This window comes from Geospiza fortis, unplaced genomic scaffold, assembly GCF_000277835.1.
Source record: "Geospiza fortis unplaced genomic scaffold, GeoFor_1.0 scaffold40, whole genome shotgun sequence".
Taxonomy (NCBI): domain Eukaryota; kingdom Metazoa; phylum Chordata; class Aves; order Passeriformes; family Thraupidae; genus Geospiza; species Geospiza fortis.
Window position 1 is genome coordinate 13,351,566 of NW_005054297.1, and position 22,073 is coordinate 13,373,638.

Consider the following 22,073-nt stretch of genomic DNA (forward strand, 5'->3'; position numbering starts at 1 on the left):
CTCTTTCCCAAGTCATTTTTTATATGGCTGCAGAGAGAAAGGATTTGGGGGGACTTGACTGAGAGGAAGGCAGTGATGAAAGGAAAGTAAAGCCTTTTTTAGTAAACACACGTAGAACTTGCTTGGAGGTACAATCGATAGCAAGTAAACCAGTTAAAAGGCAGTGTTTATCAGTGACTGCATTTCAGTGCATTCTCTTCTAAACAATTGTCCTTCTCTGTCATTTTGAAGCAACCTTGGAGGTCAGGAGAAGAAAAACATAACAGTTCATCTCCTCCTCTTTTTATTTTTTCCTCCTTTTCTGTATATTTACTAGAAAATAAATATTTACAGCAGATTATCACAACATCAAAGCCATGACACGTGTCTTGCAGGCAAAAAACATCGCTGTGTCTGTTTGGAAAATGTACTTCACCTGAAGGTTAACCTGCTCATATGGTCAGGAAATATTGCCTGCTCCAGCAACATTTTCTTCGCCCTAAGTACTAGACAATTAATTTGGAAGAAATAAGAAAACAGTTCCAATTAAAAACAAGTGCTATTTAATTAATGGCAAAGCTCCCAGTGACTTCAAAGGAATTGAACCAGGCCTGTTTATGTGTTACAGCCTGGCTTCACAACCTCAGCTGCACAAGAAAGTGTTTGTGACATCTCTTCTCTGAGTCCAGGCAGCAGCCAGAACAGTTTGGGCTGTGCTTCCCCAGTCTCTGTACAGAGGAAAACAGATCCACGAGACCCTGGGCAGGACCAATCCCTTGGCACACCATACACCTGGCATATACCACCAGAGAAGGACATGGCCACAAGAGATCATCCTCTTCTTATCCAGAACCTTGTGGGCAACACGGCTGGTCACCACTGGCCTGAAAGAGAGGCACCTCCCCGTGCTGTACAGATGGAGGTTGGCTGTCCTGAGGCCAAGAGCTTGGCCCAAAGTGGCTCCTGAGCCACTGCACGAGCCAGATGGCTGCTGGAAGCTAGTTTGTTCATGTTGCTGAATACAGCCACGGGTTGAGAGCAGATTTCAGCCCATGTATACATACATGCTCTACAGTGAGAGCAGTTTCTTTCAAAGAGAGCATTCCTGACCATCTAATATCACTTTCCTCAGTAAGCTCAGGGCACAAAAAATGCCTTAAAATTAGCCAGAAATCAAGGCAGCTAGCAATCCTCTATTAATCACATGTAATAAAGCAATCTCACTGATAGGAGTAGGCAGCAGACCCATCAGACCACACACACATGGGAGATTCCCCTGACAGTGAGACCAACAAGCATTACCTTGGTTTTTGGGCAGGAGCATGTCCTGCATTAGGACACTGTACAGGCCCTAGGCTTGCAAGCATTGCTCCTGCAGTAATGCCTACTTAAAATAAATAACATTTTTTAATCTTTCAAAGCCAGTTTAAAAATCTTGAATTGCAAATTACATTCAGTTAAACCTTCAGCAAAACATCATGAAATACTTAAACTGACTCAGTCATGCCCTATAAAAGGGCAACTAACACTCCAGTAATGTTTGTGTCAGACCAAAAGTCCACAGTGCCTGAAGCTCATTGTGTCTTCTGGCTGTACTGATCTGCTGATCTACTGCCAGAGCATTTTCTCCGATAGAAGCCCTCTACTATGTACACACAAAGCTAAAGGGAGGTAGGAACAGTTCAGAGTTTTCTTTTTTTGCCTGTGATCTTCCCTGGAAAGTGCCCAAATGGTGGCATTGGACAGAAGCCCACAGCAGTACACCCACTCATGTGCTTATGCAGTACTCATCTCTTGTGGAAAACTGGAAATCCCCCTAAAAGCTGTGGCCTATGCAACAAGAGATGATTCAATAGTCTTTATAGCACTTGCTCATTAAAGGACTGTTCATTGTGCCTTCAATCTCACAGCTACCCAAAATATTGTGGGACTTACCAAGAACTCCCATCCAACATCTCTTGGTACAGGAAGAGAAAATGAGGATCTCAGGGCAGAGAGAGACAAGCTGTGTTCCCAAATAATCCCATGTGGTATCAATTAATTACTCAGACCTACATGGCAGAGTTAGCAGGTGCTTGGATCTTCCCTAGGAAGAGCACAGTACCAACACAAGCTAACTGCTGTCCTACACATATCTTCCTAAGGAAATCATTGCTTCAGTAGAAAGTCATGCCTTGTGGATGCATGATTAGTTGGGCACTACTTGCTACTCGGTCGTAGCTACTGAACACTGCCTGCTTTCTGTTTTAACTCCTGCTACTCTGGTCCCACCTAATAAGAGCTGTGATTGTGACTTTGTGGGAAAGGAAAACTAAAAATATGTAAATATATACTAGCATTTTTAACATAAAAAACACTGAATAATGTAGTTTTAAAAGACCTGCAAAAACGGGTATATTTTAACATTTGTAAAATCCAGAGCTAGACTTGTCTCCTGGCTGACAGCTGTGCACCAGATATTTGGTCCAGAGGTCCCTTTAAGGACACAACTGGCTATCCATCAAGCAGGATGAACTGGATGAACTTAAGCCCTGCCTGCACACCTCCCTGATACACCCCTGGCACCGGTGGCCAGGGTCAAGCTTGCATGGGTTTGCATAAGTGGTGACACTCAGGGTGATTAATGTAAATTAGCCAGACACGTGACTTCAAATTTAGTGAAATGAACAAATTCAGTTCCTGCAAGGACATGCCTTGCTCTGTCTAAAGTGGAAAGAATAACACTGAGCAAGCCCAGAAAACATATTTTCAAAACTCTAACTGCATTGGTTCCTACTTAAAACCTCTTGTTTGAAGATGAGCATCTCTCTGCCTTAGGCAAAGAGAATATTGTGAGTGTAGATGCACTGAGCACACACTCTGACCAGGTACACAGGGACAGCTGGGGCACAGTGTGGTAACCACAGCCTGATCTGGGTGAGATGGCTGCTCTGTGCTGTGTCCCTGGGCGGGGTGCTGCACACAGCAGCCCTTGCCGACCCCACACCATGCAAGTTCCAGGTGCTGCCAGAGCAGAACAAACATGCTTTGGGTCTAAAGCTCCACAGAAAGTCCTCATGCTCTCAGCAGCCAGGGCATTTTAATAAATGAGCAACAGCCTAATGATGACCACAGTTTTCAAGTAGGTTATGAGAATTTTTCGGGCCAGCATGTGAAAGCTTTTTGTCTGAAGACCATCCCACAGATCGAAAAACTTCGGAAAAAATTTTCTTTTTGTTGGAGCTCATTGTGCTCTGCAGATTCCCACTGCTGGTCAGACCTGTGGCCATGGCCAGGACACAGCTGCACATCAGCACCTGCCCAGCACTGCCCATTGCCTTCTCTTCCCCTCCCCATGCCAGGCAGAGTCAGGGCAGAACCAGCGGATAGATAACGAGCGGCACAGCCTTTGTGTTTCCATTGCCGAGTAAGATGTGCTTTTTCTAGTGACAGAAGCCAGAGCACACACCCTCAGACACGCAACACTTCCTGCCCTCCCATTCCCCTGTCCCACGGACGGCAGACACAGCACACGAGTGCCCTCACCTTGCCGGCGTTGTTTCTCTCGGCGGGACAGGGCTGGGAGCCGCCGGCGCTGGAAGCCCAGCCCGTCTCCTGCAGGAGGTCCGGGGTCTGCTGCCGGCTCTGCCGCGACACCACCAAGTGAACCTGCTTCTCGCTGGCCTGCGGGGAGAGCACACTGTGAATCCCGCGGCCCCAGGGCAGCAAACCCTGCACCTCAGCCCCAGAGTGCCTGGGAAATGCAGGAACCACTTAAACATTGGTTGGATTTCCCATTAATGGGGTTGCTGTGACATAAAGCAGTGCATCAGTTCGGGTCAATGAAGTTCATTAAAGTTTACTGCCAGCTACTTAATATTGCTCTTGAAAATTTGGTGTTAACTCTAAAATATCCTTTCTACCTGCCCCAAATTTGGCTGAAAGCAGTGATCTACCACAGTGAGTTCTGATCAGCTCTCATGTACACCTGTGTACACCACTGCAAAGCAGCAATTTGCCTGCCATGGTAGAGAGACAGGCAGACTACCAGAGCTGTTGCTGTTGCTGCCCAATGGATGGGAAAGCTGAAAAAGCTGCAATTAACCCTGAAACCAGGGATGTGCTTAGGCCTTGCCCAGTGAAAGGGGGGAATAAACAATGTTATTAAGTCCACCTGCATGCAATGAGCATGACAAATGTAAGGAAGCTTAAAGAAAGGGAGAAAATGTATTTTCTTTAGTAAAGTAAAATCCTACTGCAGCAGAGCATAGAGAAAGAGGGTGGGCATAAGCAAGCACACAGGGTAATGAAGTTAAGGATGGGAAAGCAGCTCACAAACTCTCACTCTAGGAAGAGCAGCTTCAAGGCAAACAACCCAAGCTCAAAGAACTTCTAGGCCTTTTTTCACAAGGTAGTCAGAATACTTGCAAGCCTGAGAGATGCTGCAATGCTTCTACTGAGGTTATGTTTGTTTGTTAAAGGGGCTCTGTGTGTGTTTGCCTGATATTAGTGTTAATTCTGTGTACAGGTGGGGTTTTTTTCTGTCTTATTGAATCAGCACTGTTTCCTTAGAAGCAAACGGCTTCATTTGCCCCTCAGTGAGGCTCATATGAATCTGTTGAGGACAGCAGTGATGCAAAGATAAAGCTGAGAGGGAAGGGGGTTTACCCGGAGAAATCATAGATGCCTGCCACAAACAAATATACTAAACTAAAATGAAGAACAGTGTAGCAATAACCTCAGAACTATAGAATCATACTCAGAAGATTTAAAAATTAATCCTCTAATCTCCTTCTCTCTAGGCTAAAGACCTTGCTGTTTTGCCAGGAAGAAGGGGCTCTTAATGACCAGTCTGCAGAGGCACTCCTGCCTGCTTGCTCTCAGGTTATACTGGAGGAACTGCTCAGTATCCAACGTGAAGCCCCCACAAACACATCTGGAGCCTGATGCCCTGGGGCTGCAGCTGCAATGCTTGGTGGCACCACAGCCTGATGCCCTGGGGCTGCAGCTGCAATGCTCGGTGGTAGCACCGCCCCAGGGGCTGCAGACCTCCTGGCTGGCTTGCTAGCACAGTTCACTGGGGAGAAGCTCCAAGCAAAGCTGGCATTGAAAAAGCAGCTGAAAACCAAACCCAGATCCGGTTGCAATATTGAAATCAAACTCCCACAGACAATTAACAGGAGCCGGAGGAAGCTTCTGGGAATTTTGTTTTTATAGCTTGGTTTGTCCTTTCTGGAGCTGAATTCAATAGCTCCAGCTGAGAGTTTAAAAAAGCTTTGGAAAAATGTCATTTTAGTTAAGAAAAAACAACCTACCTCTCCTAAACCTCCAGCTTCAAGCTTGAAACATATATGTTCAAGCCATGCTATTTTCAGTGAAGTAAAAAATGTGCATGTCTTTGTTACCTTCCCAATACCTTGGGGGATGCTATTTTTTTACTAGAAACTCAAATTTTCACAGCTTAATAATATATAATTTAGTGCATACACACATATTTCAAAATAACTTTCTAGGCATTTTTAACAGATCTGGTTTTATGGAATATTAATTCATGGACTCTGGACTCAACTGGTACCCAAAAGCAGAATTCTGTGTGTTGGGAGAAAGGAAACCACTCTGGTCCCTAGTTTGTAATGTGACTGAGGTGGAACTGAACAACACAAGATTAAACCTCCCAAGGGCATGTGGCCCTATGAAAATACAGTTTTCTCTAAAATGAACAGTTTCAACTTAACACAACTTCTTTTTGAAATTTATCTGCTGCCACATGGTAAGCCTCAAAGCTGGTTATTTAGAGAAAGGTTGTAAAACATGATTAATTCTCAAAGAACAACTAGCAAAAGTTCAACAAGAGCCTCTGTTGCAATGGCACATTTGTCTACGGGCCAGTCAAGCTCAGTAGTTTCTCAGAAGTCAGAGTGTTTAGAAAGTTATCCAAACAACAAGAACAGCTTTTGTATTTACATACATATGAAAACCCATTAATGTTTCTACTGATCAGATTATTTATTGCCGATTCATTCTGATCTCTCCCTCCCTCTTACCAGCGGCTTTTCCCACAATTCTTTCTCTGTATTTTATGCTGAAGTCAAAATTAAAGAAAGGAGGTGAGCTTTGATACCAAGTGCAAGTAAGAGCTGAAACACTCTACTAGAATTAAAATCAGTTACAGCCAAGCAAATCAAGCAGGAAGGCAAAGACACAATGGCAACTTCTGAGCATCTAGTGGGTAGTTGCATCTTAGAAAGAGGCAGCAGGGCTGCTCCTGGCAGAAGATGCCCCATGTCTCACTGGGATGATGGAGCACAGATATACTCCACATACCACAGCCTGATGCCCTGGGGCTGCAGCTGCAATGCTCGGTGGTAGCACCGCCCCAGGGGCTGCAGACCTCCTGGCTGGCTTGCTAGCACAGTTCACTGGGGAGAAGCTCCAAGCAAAGCTGGCATTGAAAAAGCAGCTGAAAACCAAACCCAGATCCGGTTGCAATATTGAAATCAAACTCCCACAGACAATTAACAGAAGCCGGAGGAAGCCTCTGGGAATTTTGTTTTTATAGCTTGGTTTGTCCTTTCTGGAGCTGAATTCAATAGCTCCAGCTGAGAGTTTAAAAAAGCTTTGGAAAAATGTCATTTTAGTTAAGAAAAAACAACCTACCTCTCCTAAACCTCCAGCTTCAAGCTTGAAACATATATGTTCAAGCCATGCTATTTTCAGTGAAGTAAAAAATGTGCATGTCTTTGTTACCTTCCCAATACCTTGGGGGATGCTATTTTTTTACTAGAAACTCAAATTTTCACAGCTTAATAATATATAATTTAGTGCATACACACATATTTCAAAATAACTTTCTAGGCATTTTTAACAGATCTGGTTTTATGGAATATTAATTCATGGACTCTGGACTCAACTGGTACCCAAAAGCAGAATTCTGTGTGTTGGGAGAAAGGAAACCACTCTGGTCCCTAGTTTGTAATGTGACTGAGGTGGAACTGAACAACACAAGATTAAACCTCCTCAGGGCATGTGGCCCTATGAAAATACAGTTTTCTCTAAAATGAACAGTTTCAACTTAACACAACTTCTTTTTGAAATTTATCTGCTGCCACATGGTAAGCCTCAAAGCTGGTTATTTAGAGAAAGGTTGTAAAACATGATTAATTCTCAAAGAACAACTAGCAAAAGTTCAACAAGAGCCTCTGTTGCAATGGCACATTTGTCTACGGGCCAGTCAAGCTCAGTAGTTTCTCAGAAGTCAGAGTGTTTAGAAAGTTATCCAAACAACAAGAACAGCTTTTGTATTTACATACATATGAAAACCCATTAATGTTTCTACTGATCAGACTATTTATTGCTGGTTCATTCTGATCTCTCCCTCCCTCTTATCAGCAGCTTTTCCCACAATTCTTTCTCTGTATTTTATGCTGAAGTCAAAATTAAAGAAAGGAGGTGAGCTTTGATACCAAGTGCAAGTAAGAGCTGAAACACTCTACTAGAATTAAAATCAGTTACAGCCAAGCAAATCAAGCAGGAAGGCAGAGACACAATGGAAACTTCTGAGCATCTAGTGGGTAGTTGCATCTTAGAAAGAGGCAGCAGGGCTGCTCCTGGCAGAAGCTGCCCCATGTCTCACTGGGATGATGGAGCACAGATATACTCCACATCACAGCCTGCTTGTCAGAGGCAGTTGCTGGGTAGAAGAGCTGCTCCTCTGTTCCTAGCAGCTGCTCTGAACTATGGGGGGAAGGAGGTGAGGAGGAGGGTGAACATCTGGGCTCAGTAAAGTCTGACTCAGCCCATGCAGCTTGGCTTGATGCGCTCACATGGGCACCCCCTATCTGTTACCTTGCACCTTTCCTTGTCACTCTCATGGAAAACAGATGTGGAATGTCTTGTTATTTAGATTCAAAGTGCTACTTCTGACACAAGGCCATGGCTTAAGATGATGTGACAAACAGGAGGCAGCAAATTCCCAAGCGTTATGATGTGTGCACATTCCTAATTAGCACTTAGACATTTTCTTCATTTCAGTTCTTGTGACAGAGCTTAGAGCTTATAAACAGCCAGACACTTAATCTACTGATTAGCAACTGCTTCACATACGCTATTGTATAGTTTCTGTAGGCCTCAATTGTCTCAATTATTCATTATTTAAAAGTCAAAAATAATCAGATTACACAGAAATCTGACAGTCTTCCTGCTGTGCTTGGTTTAAGAAGCCACTGCACCTTTTAGTGAATGTTCTGTTTTTAAAGAAACTGATGGTGTATTTTCAGCTCTCACCACCATAAATTAGAAGACCTCAATGCACTGCAAGTGGCATGCTGAGCTCTCAACAGGCAGGAACGATGCTGTTGAGAAATCAGAGGACACAGTGAAATAGCCCTTCCTGTAAGAAGCAAATGCAAAACACCTGTGGCTTCAGTATAAAGGTTTTTCTCTGGCATAACATGGAAATAGGAAAGACAAATGATAATTGATGAAAAACATAACAAAAAAGACACAGGTTCCAGCAATTTTGCATTAGATAAATGTGATTCGTAGAGCTCACATCAATGCAATATAATCCTGGCTGTTTGGAAACCTGAATTTCCCCTTTGATGGGCTTGTTTAAATTCCCAAGGATTGGTGTGCATTTCAAGCATTATTATAATTAACATCCACTCTTTGGAGACCAATAAGGGCTTTGGTTGCACTTTTAAACACTTGTATGTGAATACTCTTGTTAGTAATTTTTTCTGTTTCATCTTGTGTGTTTTTTGCTTATGAAGCACTGATGCCTTGTTTTGTAGCCATAAAGAACTGTTCCAAGAATAATATTTTAGAAATTTTTTCATTCCAGACTTGTTGTCCTCAGGGAATTTAAACCATCCCCCTTCTGCCTTCTGTTCCCAGTTACTGAGCTACATAAGGTAATCCAGAAAGAAGCTGGACCAGAATTTCAACAACTGGCATTATGTAAGGGGATGACATTTTCTTCACCTATGCTATAAACTTCACAATAAAAGTTGGCTACAACCAACTATGAATCTATGCTAACACAGAAATCCTTTCTACAAAATCCATGGATTTGACTGTTTATTTCAGTCTGACTGGTATTACCCTGATTATACTCATCAGCAAGAAGAAGCTGGCCTGATTTGACATCTTGTTACTGAAGCCCATGAATTTCTTCAATATGTGAACAGTCTACATGCCTCCAAATGAAATTCAAAATTGCACAAGTATCATAACAGCTATAGAAATGAGATAAAATCAACAAAAGATTCTTGGCTTTGCTTTTTATGTTGAAGTTTTCTAAAAACACAGTCTCTAAACAAAATCCCAAATTGGTTCTGGAGGGAAAATTAGGCAGAAGCTGACCAATTTTGCAGCTGAGAAAAGCATGGTTTTTTTTTTTCATCTGACAGTTCTGTGTTAGCACCCATTTAGTAATCCATGTGAGTCTAAACAGAGATTAATAACTACAGATCCATTTTTCCAAAACATCTGGATTTCCATAGACGGGATTTAGGTAGAAATATCTGCAAGGTGTGGACTACCTTATAGTGGTAGTCCACTGCCTTAGGCTACTCTGGTTTGCTCCAGGCCTGAACCAGAGAGCACTGTGACTCCTGAGCCAGAGGAGTCAGGACTCTGCTGGAACCAGTGCTGCCAGGGTGCAGGCTGGCATGCCTTCTGGCAGCTGGTATCACTCTGGTGATGATCAGAGTATACAGATGTTTGCACTGATCTATATTTTCCAAAACCTGATGGTAGCAGGTGCCTCTGTAGGAGTCCATCCTCATGCTCCCACTCATCCCCACAGAAAAACCCAGGAGCTTTCACAGGAGTAAATTCCCCTCCAATCTTGACTCCTCCCCTCTTCCAAATACACAGACTCAGCGTTTGTTTGCTTTGCAATGGACGGTGAAAAACCACTGCTTGGCTTTTGCCCAGCTCAAGCGCCGTGGTCAGAGTGTGCAGGACAAACCTGTATGAGCTGCGCGGCGCTCTCGGGGCTGCCGTAGCGGTGGTCGTGCCCGTTGATGGCCAGCACGCGGTCGTTCTCCTGCAGCTGCCCGTCCCGCGCGGCCATGCCGCCCTCCAGCAGGTTGAAAATGAACACCCCCGGCTCGTCGGCCTTGCGGACCAGCTTTATCCCCAGCTGCTCATCCGGACTGCTCTTGTTCAGCACTACATGGAAGCTGTCATCCCTGTTGCAGTGAGCATCGAGGGAAAGCCTGCTGTTCCGGCACCGGTACCTCTGCTCTCGCAGCACCGTCAGTCGCAGCACGTGGCACGGCTGCTTCAGGATTGACAGGGCATAGTTGTGAGGCACATTTTTGATGTCCATGCCGTTTACCTGGAATAGAGAAGTGTAAATCAGCAGCAGAAAGATGGTCTGTTCTGAGTTGGCACTGAGGAGGGCAGATCTAGATACACAGGTGTCTTCATATGAAGTGACATGTGCTATTTCAAACTGTGTCACACACGAGGCCAAGTTTGCGGCGCAGAACAATCTTCCCCGCAAGGAAAGGATGCTCTGCACAGACAGTTTCTGTCCTTTTTTCTTCTCCTCTCTCCCTGACAGTCTCCAGACAAACATGTTAGTTTTCATCTTTCTTATTGCTCTTTCCCAAGCTCCAATATCCTTTCATATATCTTAATTTTATTCCACAGGCTTCTGATTTCAAATTGCCTTGCCAGCCTTTCCTTTCACTCCCACTGTTTTCCTGCTGTTTCTTCTCTTTATCTCCCAGCTGTTCTAGGTACAGTAAAAAAAATAATTCTTCACTAACGAATCTCTAACTACAAAGAAGGAAAGAGCCTCAAATAGAAGTTTAAATGCCTTGGATATTTACTAACAATTATGCTGATTTACCACACTAGAGAGTCATACTTTCCTTTTTTTCCTCAGTGTTTTCCAGGTTAAGATTTAATTCAGATGGGAATAAAACTGTATAACTACCACTTTTTAAATTTGGATGAGGAAAAGAAAGAGGAAAAAAGAGTTTCCAGTCAATCCCATCAAGTTCATATGTGTAAGAGTGACTAGGCATTGCACTTTATATTGCTAAATGAAAACCAGTTGCAAGATTGTATTTCATCACTGGCTAGAAAACCTGAATCAGACAAGATATTTCCATGTAGCTTTACATTGCACAGGTTGAACCATTTAAGTATTAAGAAACATCTCCAAAATGTAAGAGAAATACTCCCCAGCACAGACAAAAGCATTTGGCTGGTGTTTGCTTTTGCAGTTTTCCCATGTGGGAACAATGGAGCTGTTCTGCTGCAGTCTGGTGGGGAGGACTGCACCCAGAGAGACAGCTCAGCTACCTTTAAGTTGCTACCTTGGGTACCACAAACAGCATGAGCTGCACCAGGATGGGGCTGAAATTCACAGGAATCCTTGGCAAATCCTGGGCAGTCAGCCATGGCTGGGAAGAGCTAGGCTGGGCCCATCCATGCCACAGTCACAGCTTCATTGTGCAGTTTGGATGTGCCCTGCAGAACAGCTTTGTCTTAGTCGTGTCATTAACTCTGCTGCTCTGTGCTGGCACCAGGACAAAAAGGCTCCCTCACACATAGCTGGGGATGGATGCTATGCAGCTGCTGCTGGGAGCCACCATCCAGAAGCATTTTTATTCACTGCTAGAGTGAAGTATGCCCACAATGTGATCCCTTTCCAAAGGGAAATCCCTTTGGCCAAGTCTGTCTGACATAAAGCAGAAAGCATGGCACAACCTTGGCACACCTCAAGTGTCCTCAGCTACCGCTGGAGTCAGCAAAAGCTAGGAGATCATAGTGCCTTACAGGTGGTGCTCTGAACTTCGGAACGGCTTTCTGCATGCAACTTTGCAAATCTCATTGTGATGGACTTCAACCATCTCATTCTTTGTCAGGATATTTTTATCTCCTACGTCCACAGTACTGTACCTTTAGTATCATGTCTCCAGGCAGCAATCGTCCATCTCTGGCAATCACCCCATCTCGATAAATATGCTGTATAATAATGTGAACCAAAGGGGTCTCGCTGCCTCCCACGATCCTAATGGCCAGACTTTCGTGGGGGTCGGTGCGGCTGATCTTAATGCAGGTAACCTCCCCATCTGGAATCAGGTGGTACAGCCTGGGAAAACCTGGAAATGCATATTGTAAGGTATTTATTTGACAACACAGCTTTGCTTTGTTGAAACATGCAGCGCACAACCTCAAGTACTTGCCAGTTAGTCAAGCTAGGTTTTATGCATGTGTCTGATTCATACCAAGTGGGAAGAATAGATAAGCTTGCTGAATAGACTTAAAGGGAACTTTCTACAATTAATATATTCAAACTTCTTTTTCCCCCACAAAATACAGCCTTAAACTTTGATGTAATACAGACAGATGAAATGTACTTACAGTTATACACATCAATATTTTAAGGGAATCAAATATATTTTTGGTCACCAGAGACACCTCAGAACCAGGCCACAGTTTCTTGCTGGCCCTAGAACAGATGGGCATGGGCACCTCAACAAACATCCATCCCTGCTGTGCTGGGTTGTAAACCCTATCTCACTGGTAGCATCTCAGGCTGCCCTGTTTTCTCCATTTTTGTGGCACAGTGGAGGACAGGGCTCTTGTCTTGTGACATCCAAGGAAGCCTTTTATTTATCTTTGGCTACCAGAAAGGCAGCAAACTGAAGGTTTGGACAAACCAAAGCACACAGTAGTTTCCCTACCAGACCGCTGTCCTTTCATCACTGCTTAACTCTAGGAAGTAGGAATGAGTGACTCTTACTGTGATGTGTCTATTAAAACCACAGTATGCTCAAAGCACCTGGAGGGAAAGATCTCTGCTGGCCCTGGCAATCTGGCTGTGGGGAGGAGGGACTAATGGTAGGCAGGGGTCCTTTTTGTATTTAAAAGGTGCTGGATTAGAGTATCATCTTCCAAACCCTACTTTTCAACTGGCATGTCTGATTTCACAGCATGTCACTAATACTTTCCTTTCTTCTAGGTCAATTCAAGATTTTAATCCATATTCAGCAGTGAGTAAAGCTGAAGTAAAAGCAGCAGTGAATTTTCCAGCACAGGCATAGCGGCCTTCAATTATTTTGAATTCCCCAAAGCTGAGAGAAAGCATTTAAACTTTTTGCATGTGAATCCAATCTAGTGGTTATATGACAAACCTGTAAGTCAAAAACTTAACTGCTAATATTTTTTTCAATAACCTATTTTAGAAATGAAAGTATGAGTGTTAATAAATAGTAGTTAAGTGAAAAATGAAACTTCATAGACCAGAATCTGAGATAGAATTAATATTTGCTACTACAGAATTAGCAGGCAACAAACCAGCAAGGCACCAAAACCTTTTGAGAGAGTGCAAGGGGAAAAAAAGAACAGGAAGAATATATTGAGAAACACCATGTTGCATCCCTTACCACTTCTTTGATCATATGCTCTTCAGGGTGGGAAGCTGTCCTCCTCCACGTCTGTAAAAAGCACCTACCAGTAGCACAGACTTCGACTTCGTGGTTTTACACAGACTTGACAGGCAATAAAAGTCTGTCTAGATAACTACACAGCCTTCACCAACCTAATACTCAACCATTTATTTTTGTAATAACAGTTTCTGTGCTAATACAGGTTTACTTCAGTTTTGCAGGCAACTTTAATATTTCAGGAATGGAAGGTGCTTCATTTCCCCCTTGCTCCTCTACTTTCTAAATGCTATTTGCTCAGCTTGTAATTTGCTCAATTCTCTCTAGTCTAAAGGGCAGATTCACGTGATCTAAATCCAGGCCTCAAATGCACAGTTTGGTGATCCACTTGCTCTGACTTCCTTTGTAGTGCACAGGCACCCAAAGAGAGCGATTCCCATGCTAAATCACCCCTGGAGGTGCCAAATGTTCTCCACTGCTGTGTAAGAAAAGAGGCAATTAACTCTGGCATCTCAGTGGGGTACTTGAAGTTGGACAATACAAATACTCCTCAAAAATCACCAAAGGCCTGATCCCTGCATCAGAAAAAGCATGCACATTTCAGTGTGGCTATAACGCTTATCTGTAAAGGGTTATGTGTAAAAATACAGATGAAAATCCAGACACTTAGATCTTCCCTGCATGCAAATAAATGAATATACAAGTATATATTGAAGATACCAAAATAGTGCTATAATAGACCTATTATGATGACTCACTTCACATCCTAACAAACTACGCTTTTTGACACTGATGTTCATTTTTCCATAGCTCATTCTAAAAACTCTTCTAAAGGAATTATCCAGTTGTATTTCTTGTTCATGGAGAATTGTGGACTGAACAAGCTATTGACACTCTCATGTTACTTCAACCTGCAATTATCCCAGAGCAAAATCACGGCAATGTGGCAGTGAACAAGTCTCTATACTTGTACAAGACTTACCTACATATTTACATACATATAAACATTAATAGGTTTCTTTGCATTTTGAACAATGCCTTTATCTGGTTTGTTAAGTCTTGCACTGGTACTTGGCGGACTTTCAATATGACTTTATGCAGATTTTTTTTGAGGAATTTTTAATGTCTAATTTCCTTCTGAAATGTGCAGTCTACAACAACCCAAATCTTTCCAAGACATTTTTCTTTTGCCAATCTGCAAGTCTCTAATGCCACCTTTTCATATTAGCAAGTGGTACTGCCTCACTTCCTGTCTTCATTTGATTTGTGTTATCAAATATACATAATAAACAGAAACATTTTCTCTTCAGATGAGCTAATAATTCCTCTATGATCCATTAACTTCTGCTCTCGTACTTGAAGACTTGCCTCTTCTTTTCATTCCAGACATCTACATGGAGATTTGGATTCTCAACAACCTAGACTGTCATAAGTAAAAGGCCAATTTTAATAAACTAACCTATTTACCTAATGCCTATTTTGATAAATTAACAGTAAGTGTGGCAATCTAAATATATAAAGTACACAAATACACTTCTTTAAAATAAGAAAATTCATAATTGCTTTTTCACCAAAAAACCTGCATACATTGTGTGCAGTTTGATGAAAACTTACCATGCATATTTCATGATGATGCCATGTCTAGAAAGCAATGTCTTCAAATTGAATTATCAATGTATAGACCATATCCAGAAAAGGTGGACCTTGGTTTAGCACATGGTTGCTTACAATGACTGGGGCCTCAGGAGCCCAATTGAAGCAACTCCAACTGAGTTGAGGGCTTGTACCTCTTAGACATATATACATTCTGTTGTGAGGCTGGAGTATCAATTTTCACAGACTCCATTTCCAGCCCTTACACTCTTATTTAAAATTCTCCATTTTCTTTGGTCAGGTTTTCCAGAGCAGGAAAACCCAGGAGTATTGCATACCTTTCTTTACCATTTTATATTTCCAGTCCTTAAATATCGAAGAGCTGCTGAATCTAGAAAGAAGGAAACTTTCTGTCTTGTTTTTGGTGATTCTTCCAGGTTTTCCCACAGAATGTTGTGGTTTTGTCACGGGGGGTTGTATGGAGCATTCTGAATCTGTTAATATAATAAAATGTCACCTGCATTCAGAAAGATTGTGTGGGCTTTTTCTCAAGCAGTATTCTTTTAATATTAGTGTCCAATGTTATCAATACTTTCACACATTACTTTATGGTAAACAACACAGGAGAGACCAACTTTGCACAGTGAACTCCATTTATCTGGCACAATGTGGGACACTGAGCATTTGTTACTTAGTGGCCATGACAGAGTACTACAAAATTTTAACTATGCTTACTATTTTTCCCCACAATTTATAATATTTAATGGTAGCACTCCTTCCGTGCTCAGGTTTCTGCTGACTTCTGTGCACATCTTGCTCCTTCCAACAGTGCTGCCACAAGGGTAGCTTCTGCCTTCATTCCCAGGGACAGTGTGACAATGTGCAATGTTTGCTGTGACTCTTGAGTCCAGATTAATCAAAGGTCACTGTAAACAAAACTTGTATCTGTGGTTGCAAGTCTTCATTTGGATCAGGCAGCCTGACTAATGTGCCAGCTCACCCCCACAAATAGGACCATCTGCAGCAGCACACATTCATCCTTCCCAGCATCTGGACACCAGAATTTAAATTAAGCTTGTGTAACCTAGTCTTGGGAAATTAAAGTGTCTGTAAGTATCACATGCCCTTGTGCTGGTGGGGAACTTTATTCTGCAAATTTTCTTTCCCAACAGATTTTCATTTATCATGCCATTCTCCCAAAGGTTTGCCATCATTTTGATTTAATGCCTTCCATTAATTCCCCAGTGATGTTTCTCCAATGGAGGGGCAGGTAGAAGGTGATGCCAGTTCTAATCTCTCTTCTTGCTTCTGGACATTCCTCTCACCAAAGGAGCCCCAAAAGAACTAAAATGAAACTGTTTCTGGGTTGACTGTGTATCTAAAGAGTTGTGACTCTCATATACAGCAGGCAAATTCATCAGTCAGCAGTAGAGGAAGTGCTACAGAGACAATCTTTCTTCGGGAAATTGCCTGGCTCATCATTCCAGAGCAGAGTACTTTGAACCAGTTCTGTAACAGCTGCTTCGGGAAATCAGAATGGCAACTGAATCAGATCTGAGAAAAATAGGAACAGTGTGGGATTTCTGTGGGGTGCAGCCTTCCTGAGACAGAAGTTGGGCTGTGCTGTCTTGTCCTGGGGCTGGATAAACCACTTTTTTTTCTGCAGACAGAGAGCCTTAATGCCATGAAATAGTTGATACCATCTGTGTTTCATGTACCTTCTTTTTCTTCATGTACTTTTCCAAACACTGAAGTATTTCTAGTATGTATGTATGTATCTATCTATCTATCTATCTATCTACAATATAACAGGGTTCACACTGAACAGTGCAAGAGGGAAGCCTGTTCTGTGTTCTGTGGTTCTGCCAGTGCCTGCTGGGACTGCCTTGGTCTTGACTGCTGCAAAGCAATGCCAGATGGTAGAACTGCATCCACTATGAGACTGAGGTTGACTTTGAAAAACATTTGCCATCCTCAAGCAACCCTAAATTAAATTCCTTTTACAATGGCTTGACTGCAAAATGAAATCAATGAACGTTTTTGGAAGTCAAAACCACAACTCTTTTACTCTCAAACTGTAAGGAAGTTTTTTAAATTGTACCTGCAAATTCTTTGCTCCTAAAACATTAGCTGGTTCACAACTTGTATTTGTAGATCAGTTTGAGTAAAGAGTACATATATATCTATAGTCCTTGGAACTCAGTTTAAGGTGTAAAGCCAAACTAAGAGCACAGTGATACAAATAAGCATAGCAAAGCTGAAGCACACTTTGTTTGGAGATATTTTATCATTTAAGTAGATTGTCAAGGTCATTTACACTAGTAGATCTAGTCAGAAGACATTACATCTTAAATGCATCAGTGCCTTAAGCATGTCCCTGTCACCATCCCTCACATCTCAGAATGAAACTCTTCCTTTTAAACTTTCTAAACTTCTACTTCAGACCTGGAAAGCTATTTGTAGCTGTAAATGCTGTTAATGAAATTGCTCTCAGATAAATATCACAAGCTTGGGTGCTGCCTACAGACAAACATTTCTTTGCATAGGATTTTACAAATAACAAAGTATTAAAAATAAGAAAATCTTAACAGCTCCTTCCCCCTAAATATTTTCTCATTAGTGTCTGTACTTTTCATTCACCTCTAATATTTTCTTTGGTTTAGACATTTAACAACTCTCTACTCAAAATGCCACAAAAACAGAGAAACAAAGAACGCCTGAATAATTTAAATCCAAAATGAGCACATATAACATTGTTTAAACAAATGAAACCACAGGATATAAACATAAATAATGAAGTAATCTCTGCAGTTCAGGGTGGCTACCAGCTCCAGGTATAAGATAGCATTCGACTGTAACTATTTCTCTGCTGTAATTATAACAGAAACATATTTGATCTTATACACCATATTATGCAATTTCCCTGGGTGCCAGTTTTTCCAAAACCAGTTCTAGATTCAGCTTCAACTTAAGAAGAATTTGAATGTTTTTTCTCCCTCATCAGAAACTATAATTTTGTCTTGTACCCTCAGAGTCAACTGAGCACTGGCTCAACAAACATAGCAGCTTCAGGTTAAATGCACCCACACACCCTTAATGAAGGGCTGCTGAAGGTTAATACATGGATACTTGTTATGGCGCTCATTCTCAGAGCTCCTTTGACCAAAATACAGGCAAAACAGATTAAACAGAGGCATGTGAATTAAGATGGGGGTATTCTGAAAACTGGAGTCAGATGAATGATACATTGAACTTCGCCGGATGATCTTACCTCTCCTTTATCAAGAAGAGGTTTTCAGCAAGAAGGACCTTATTCACTCTGTGAGGCTGGTATAGTCTCAACTTTATTCAGCCCGTGGACTGACTAAACCTGGTGAGGAAAGTGGTCACCAGAGAGGTGGTGAAGTGCTGCCTGATCTCCTGGGCAATGAGTCATGGCTCAGGTCTTTTCTCAGATGGTCCCAGACACAAACCTGTGAAACTCTGGGAAAGGCAGCAGCACCTTTCCCACGGGATGGGGGGACCTCTGAAACGAGGAACCACCTCATCCACCCCCACAGGAGCACCTCCATTCCCAGGAGAGTGGCGTGCCAATGGTGAGACAGTGGCAATGGTGACACAGATATGCATAGCTCCCTTTTCTTCAATATGTGTGACTTTCAGTGAGCACAGGGCAGAGCATACAGCAGCTATCCTTAAAGACAGACCAACAGCTCTGATCAGAAGTCTAGCTGCAGACTGCTCAGAGCAGCTGAGGTTTGAAAAAATAAATAAAAGAAGAAAACATACAGAACTGGAGAAGAAAACCAGCCCCCAGCTGGCAGGATGATGATAACTGCTACAGAAAGAAGTACATTCATTTCCGCCTCCAAGAAGAAACAGAGAAAGCCTTTGAGATGCCATTACACAAAGCACCTGTTGCAAAGGACTGAATTGCAATCTTTGTTCAAGTTGTATTTGTATTTCTTCAAGTTACTTGCTTGCATTTTTTAAAGATCAATTTCCAGAACTGTGTAATCAAAAGGCATTCTTTGCAAATGTAATTAATAAAGTAATTTAGGTACCCAGCTTCTGTGATCTCATACTTAAGAGTAACTGCTTATTAAGTAATTATATGCCTACCTGGTTTTTCCAGTGCAGCAGAATACATTTGGAAGTTTACAGGCGTGCTGGGTGCAGAGGAATGAAACCACAAGCAGAGCCAAGGAGAGACTGACAATCCTGACACTGTCAGTGGGGCCCTGGAGTGATTGCCATTACACATCCCTTACAGAGACAGCAATGCTTTTCATTTGCTGGGAGTGTAAAGGCCAGTGACATCTTCACACTTTTCTGCTAGCTTCTGCAAACGTCTGGACTGCACTGGGCTACTGGATAGGTGCTGTTGACATCCAGATTATTTGCACGCCCTGGACATGAAGCCAAGATTTCAGTGGAACTATTACTAATGTCACCTATATGTCTAGGTAGAAAGTGGTCTGTATATCATCCTGAAGGGATGTCTTTTGAAAAATATGAACTTGAGGCATGGAGAATTTCACTCCTTCTAAAAAAAGGCAAGCTTTTGCTCACAGTGGATTGAAAGTTGTTATGGAATGAGAAATCTATCTACCTGCTCAGAGATATAAACAACTTGTAAAATTTTACTTGGGAAAAAAAGGATATTATTTTTAATAATAAAAATTATTTAAATTTATTTTAAAATATAGTAAAATTATTCATGGTGTTTCCCAGGTCAAGGAGTATATTCCCATCCCTTTAATGGAGAAGGTTCACAATTTTGAATTACTAGATTTCATTTTGGCTCTATCAGCAAGTATGTGAAGTAGGAGAGTAAGTACCACAGTAACATAGTGAAACTCTCCTGAAAGAATGAGCAAATAAAGCAGAAGAATATTGAACACGGTCCTCCAATTCACCACTATTCATAATGGCATCACAATGATGCATGAAAGTAGTATTTGGCAGCCTTTTGTGCTTATTTTGTGTGTTTCAATGAGAATTTTAATACAGAGCAAAAAGAAGTTTAATATTTTGTATTCTTAAAGCCTGCATTCTGAACATTTGATCTGGGAAGAGACATGAGGTGCTGAGGCATCAAGCAAAGGAATAATAAGGTGAGTGGAGACCTTGATTAAGACATTGATTCCCACTCTATCATCACTTCCTCTTGATGCATGAATGCCATTGTTGGTTTCATAATTATGGTCCAAACTGATTAGTAACATTTGCTTATTGCTTTGAGAATGCCAAATGTTAAGTGTTACTACCTGCCAGACCCCTCATCCCTGACATACATCAGACAAACTTGCCTCTCCCTGCTGTTTAAGAGCAGAGCATTCTTACCTCATCACCTGCCTGGCTGAGGTAATAAAGGAGCCCACAGAAATGCAAAATAATTACAGTACTTCGCACTTCCTTACCATCCTCCCACTGGGAATTTCCAGTGTTTCATAAACATTAGCCAAAACTCATTAAGTTCTTCTAAAGTATGATTATGGTGATCCATTTGCTTTAGAGGGACAGGCACACGCCAATGGAGAGACTTGAACAAAATTACAGAGCAAATCAATGACAGCTCCAGTAATAGATCCCAGATGCCCAGATCCCACATCTCATGGGCTAGATCCTGGGCTGGCTATAGCATGCAGGCTGTTACCAGAACAGCCCTACGTGAGGTCCCACACACCCCAGCAATATTCTTGCCTGCCAGTCAGTAACATCTTTTGAAAGTAGAAACTGAGGAAAGATTGTGTTTTCTGGTTTGTTTGCTTTAATCACGCACAGCCCACGACATGAAAGGCACGTCAGTTGTGCATATCCAGCTCCCACGTGGACAGGGCTCCCTACACCCTTTGAGTGGTAGCACAAGATGAACAAAACATTACCTTCCTCTCCAGCAGCAGCGTTTCCAACAGTCTCCCTTTCCCGGTCAGTCTGGTTGGAAACAGCACTTCCACTTTTTGTCCTTCGAAGAACACTGAACGCTTTGTTTATTTTTTTAAAAGATCTGCTTCTTATAGTAGAACGTTCAAAGTGTCGAGCTGCAACAGCAGGAAAAAACCAAATCAGTACAGTCCAGCAGTTCTGCTCTAGAACCACAGCGTTTCTGCAGCCCCTGGCATATGATGGGATGCAACATCAACATCAGGGCTGCCTGTACTTCACCTTTGCCCCTGAGTCTGCTGGTACTTCAAGGCTGCACCCACCTGAATCTGGGTACAATCACCCTACCTCAGTCCCACACCCTCGAATTGCCTCCTTCCTGTCTGTTTTGTTAATCACATGGAGAAATCTCCCATGTGTGGTAGCTTTGGAAAGAATAATCCTCCATCAAGACAGAATTAGCAGAAATTCTGTGGAAAATACATATAAAAGGAAGAAGCACTGCACTTCCACAGCTATACATGTTTGACCAAAAAAGCTGGAAGTCATTAAAAACTCTTCTTGACAAAATCCCCACTACTACTTCTGTCTCAAAACCCTGCAATTCTTCTAAAGCCACCAATGATTGCCAACTGTTTCATGTCAAAAAATTCAAATATTATCAGGCGGGAGGGATCAAAACCTCACATATTCTGACTCAGGTACAGCAATACAAAAGAAAAGTCATAATACTTTCAAAACATATCACTCTTTTCCATCCCGCTAAAGATGTCTTCATGGCTGTGGCTGTTCTGTCTGTTCCAGCTCTGCATGCTAGCCAAATATTGTAATCTAATAATACAACATTCCCTCAAACCAGACTGTGGCCTCTACACTCAATAAAACTGACAGAATTTATTGAAATTCTGGTGCTCTGTTCTTGCACTCTTCCTCACCTCTCCAAACCCTGGCACAACAAAAGGATAATGCTTCTCATTTCCTAGTCTTTTCTTCATCCCTTCATCCATTTTACCAATATGCAACTGGCAGCACACAAGGTGGGCTTTTTCCATTTTAGCTTCAGAATCCTCAAATACATGCTTTGAACTCACCATTAACACTCCTCACTCTGGCTTTGGCCAGGCCTTGTTTTTCAAACATGACACTCACCAGAGACAGGTGAAGTGTCACAAGGTGAAAGATCAAGGCAAAATCTTCTGATGCAGCTTGTCCCTGACTGTTGTT

The 22,073-nt window shown here is 42.2% G+C and overlaps 1 protein-coding gene across 2 annotated transcripts in view; it reads right to left on the bottom strand.

The window, feature by feature from the left end:
• LNX1 (ligand of numb-protein X 1) overlaps positions 1-22,073 on the bottom strand; it is a 74,679-nt gene that overhangs the window by 12,564 nt on the left and 40,042 nt on the right. For both annotated transcript variants that reach the window (XM_005415491.1, XM_005415492.1), the window contains 4 exons: positions 20,852-21,007; positions 11,881-12,083; positions 9,932-10,303; positions 3,505-3,642 (listed from right to left, as the gene is read on the bottom strand). In XM_005415491.1, coding sequence (XP_005415548.1) covers positions 3,505-3,642; positions 9,932-10,303; positions 11,881-12,083; positions 20,852-21,007 — 869 coding nt within the window. The remainder of the gene's footprint in view (positions 1-3,504; positions 3,643-9,931; positions 10,304-11,880; positions 12,084-20,851; positions 21,008-22,073) is intronic.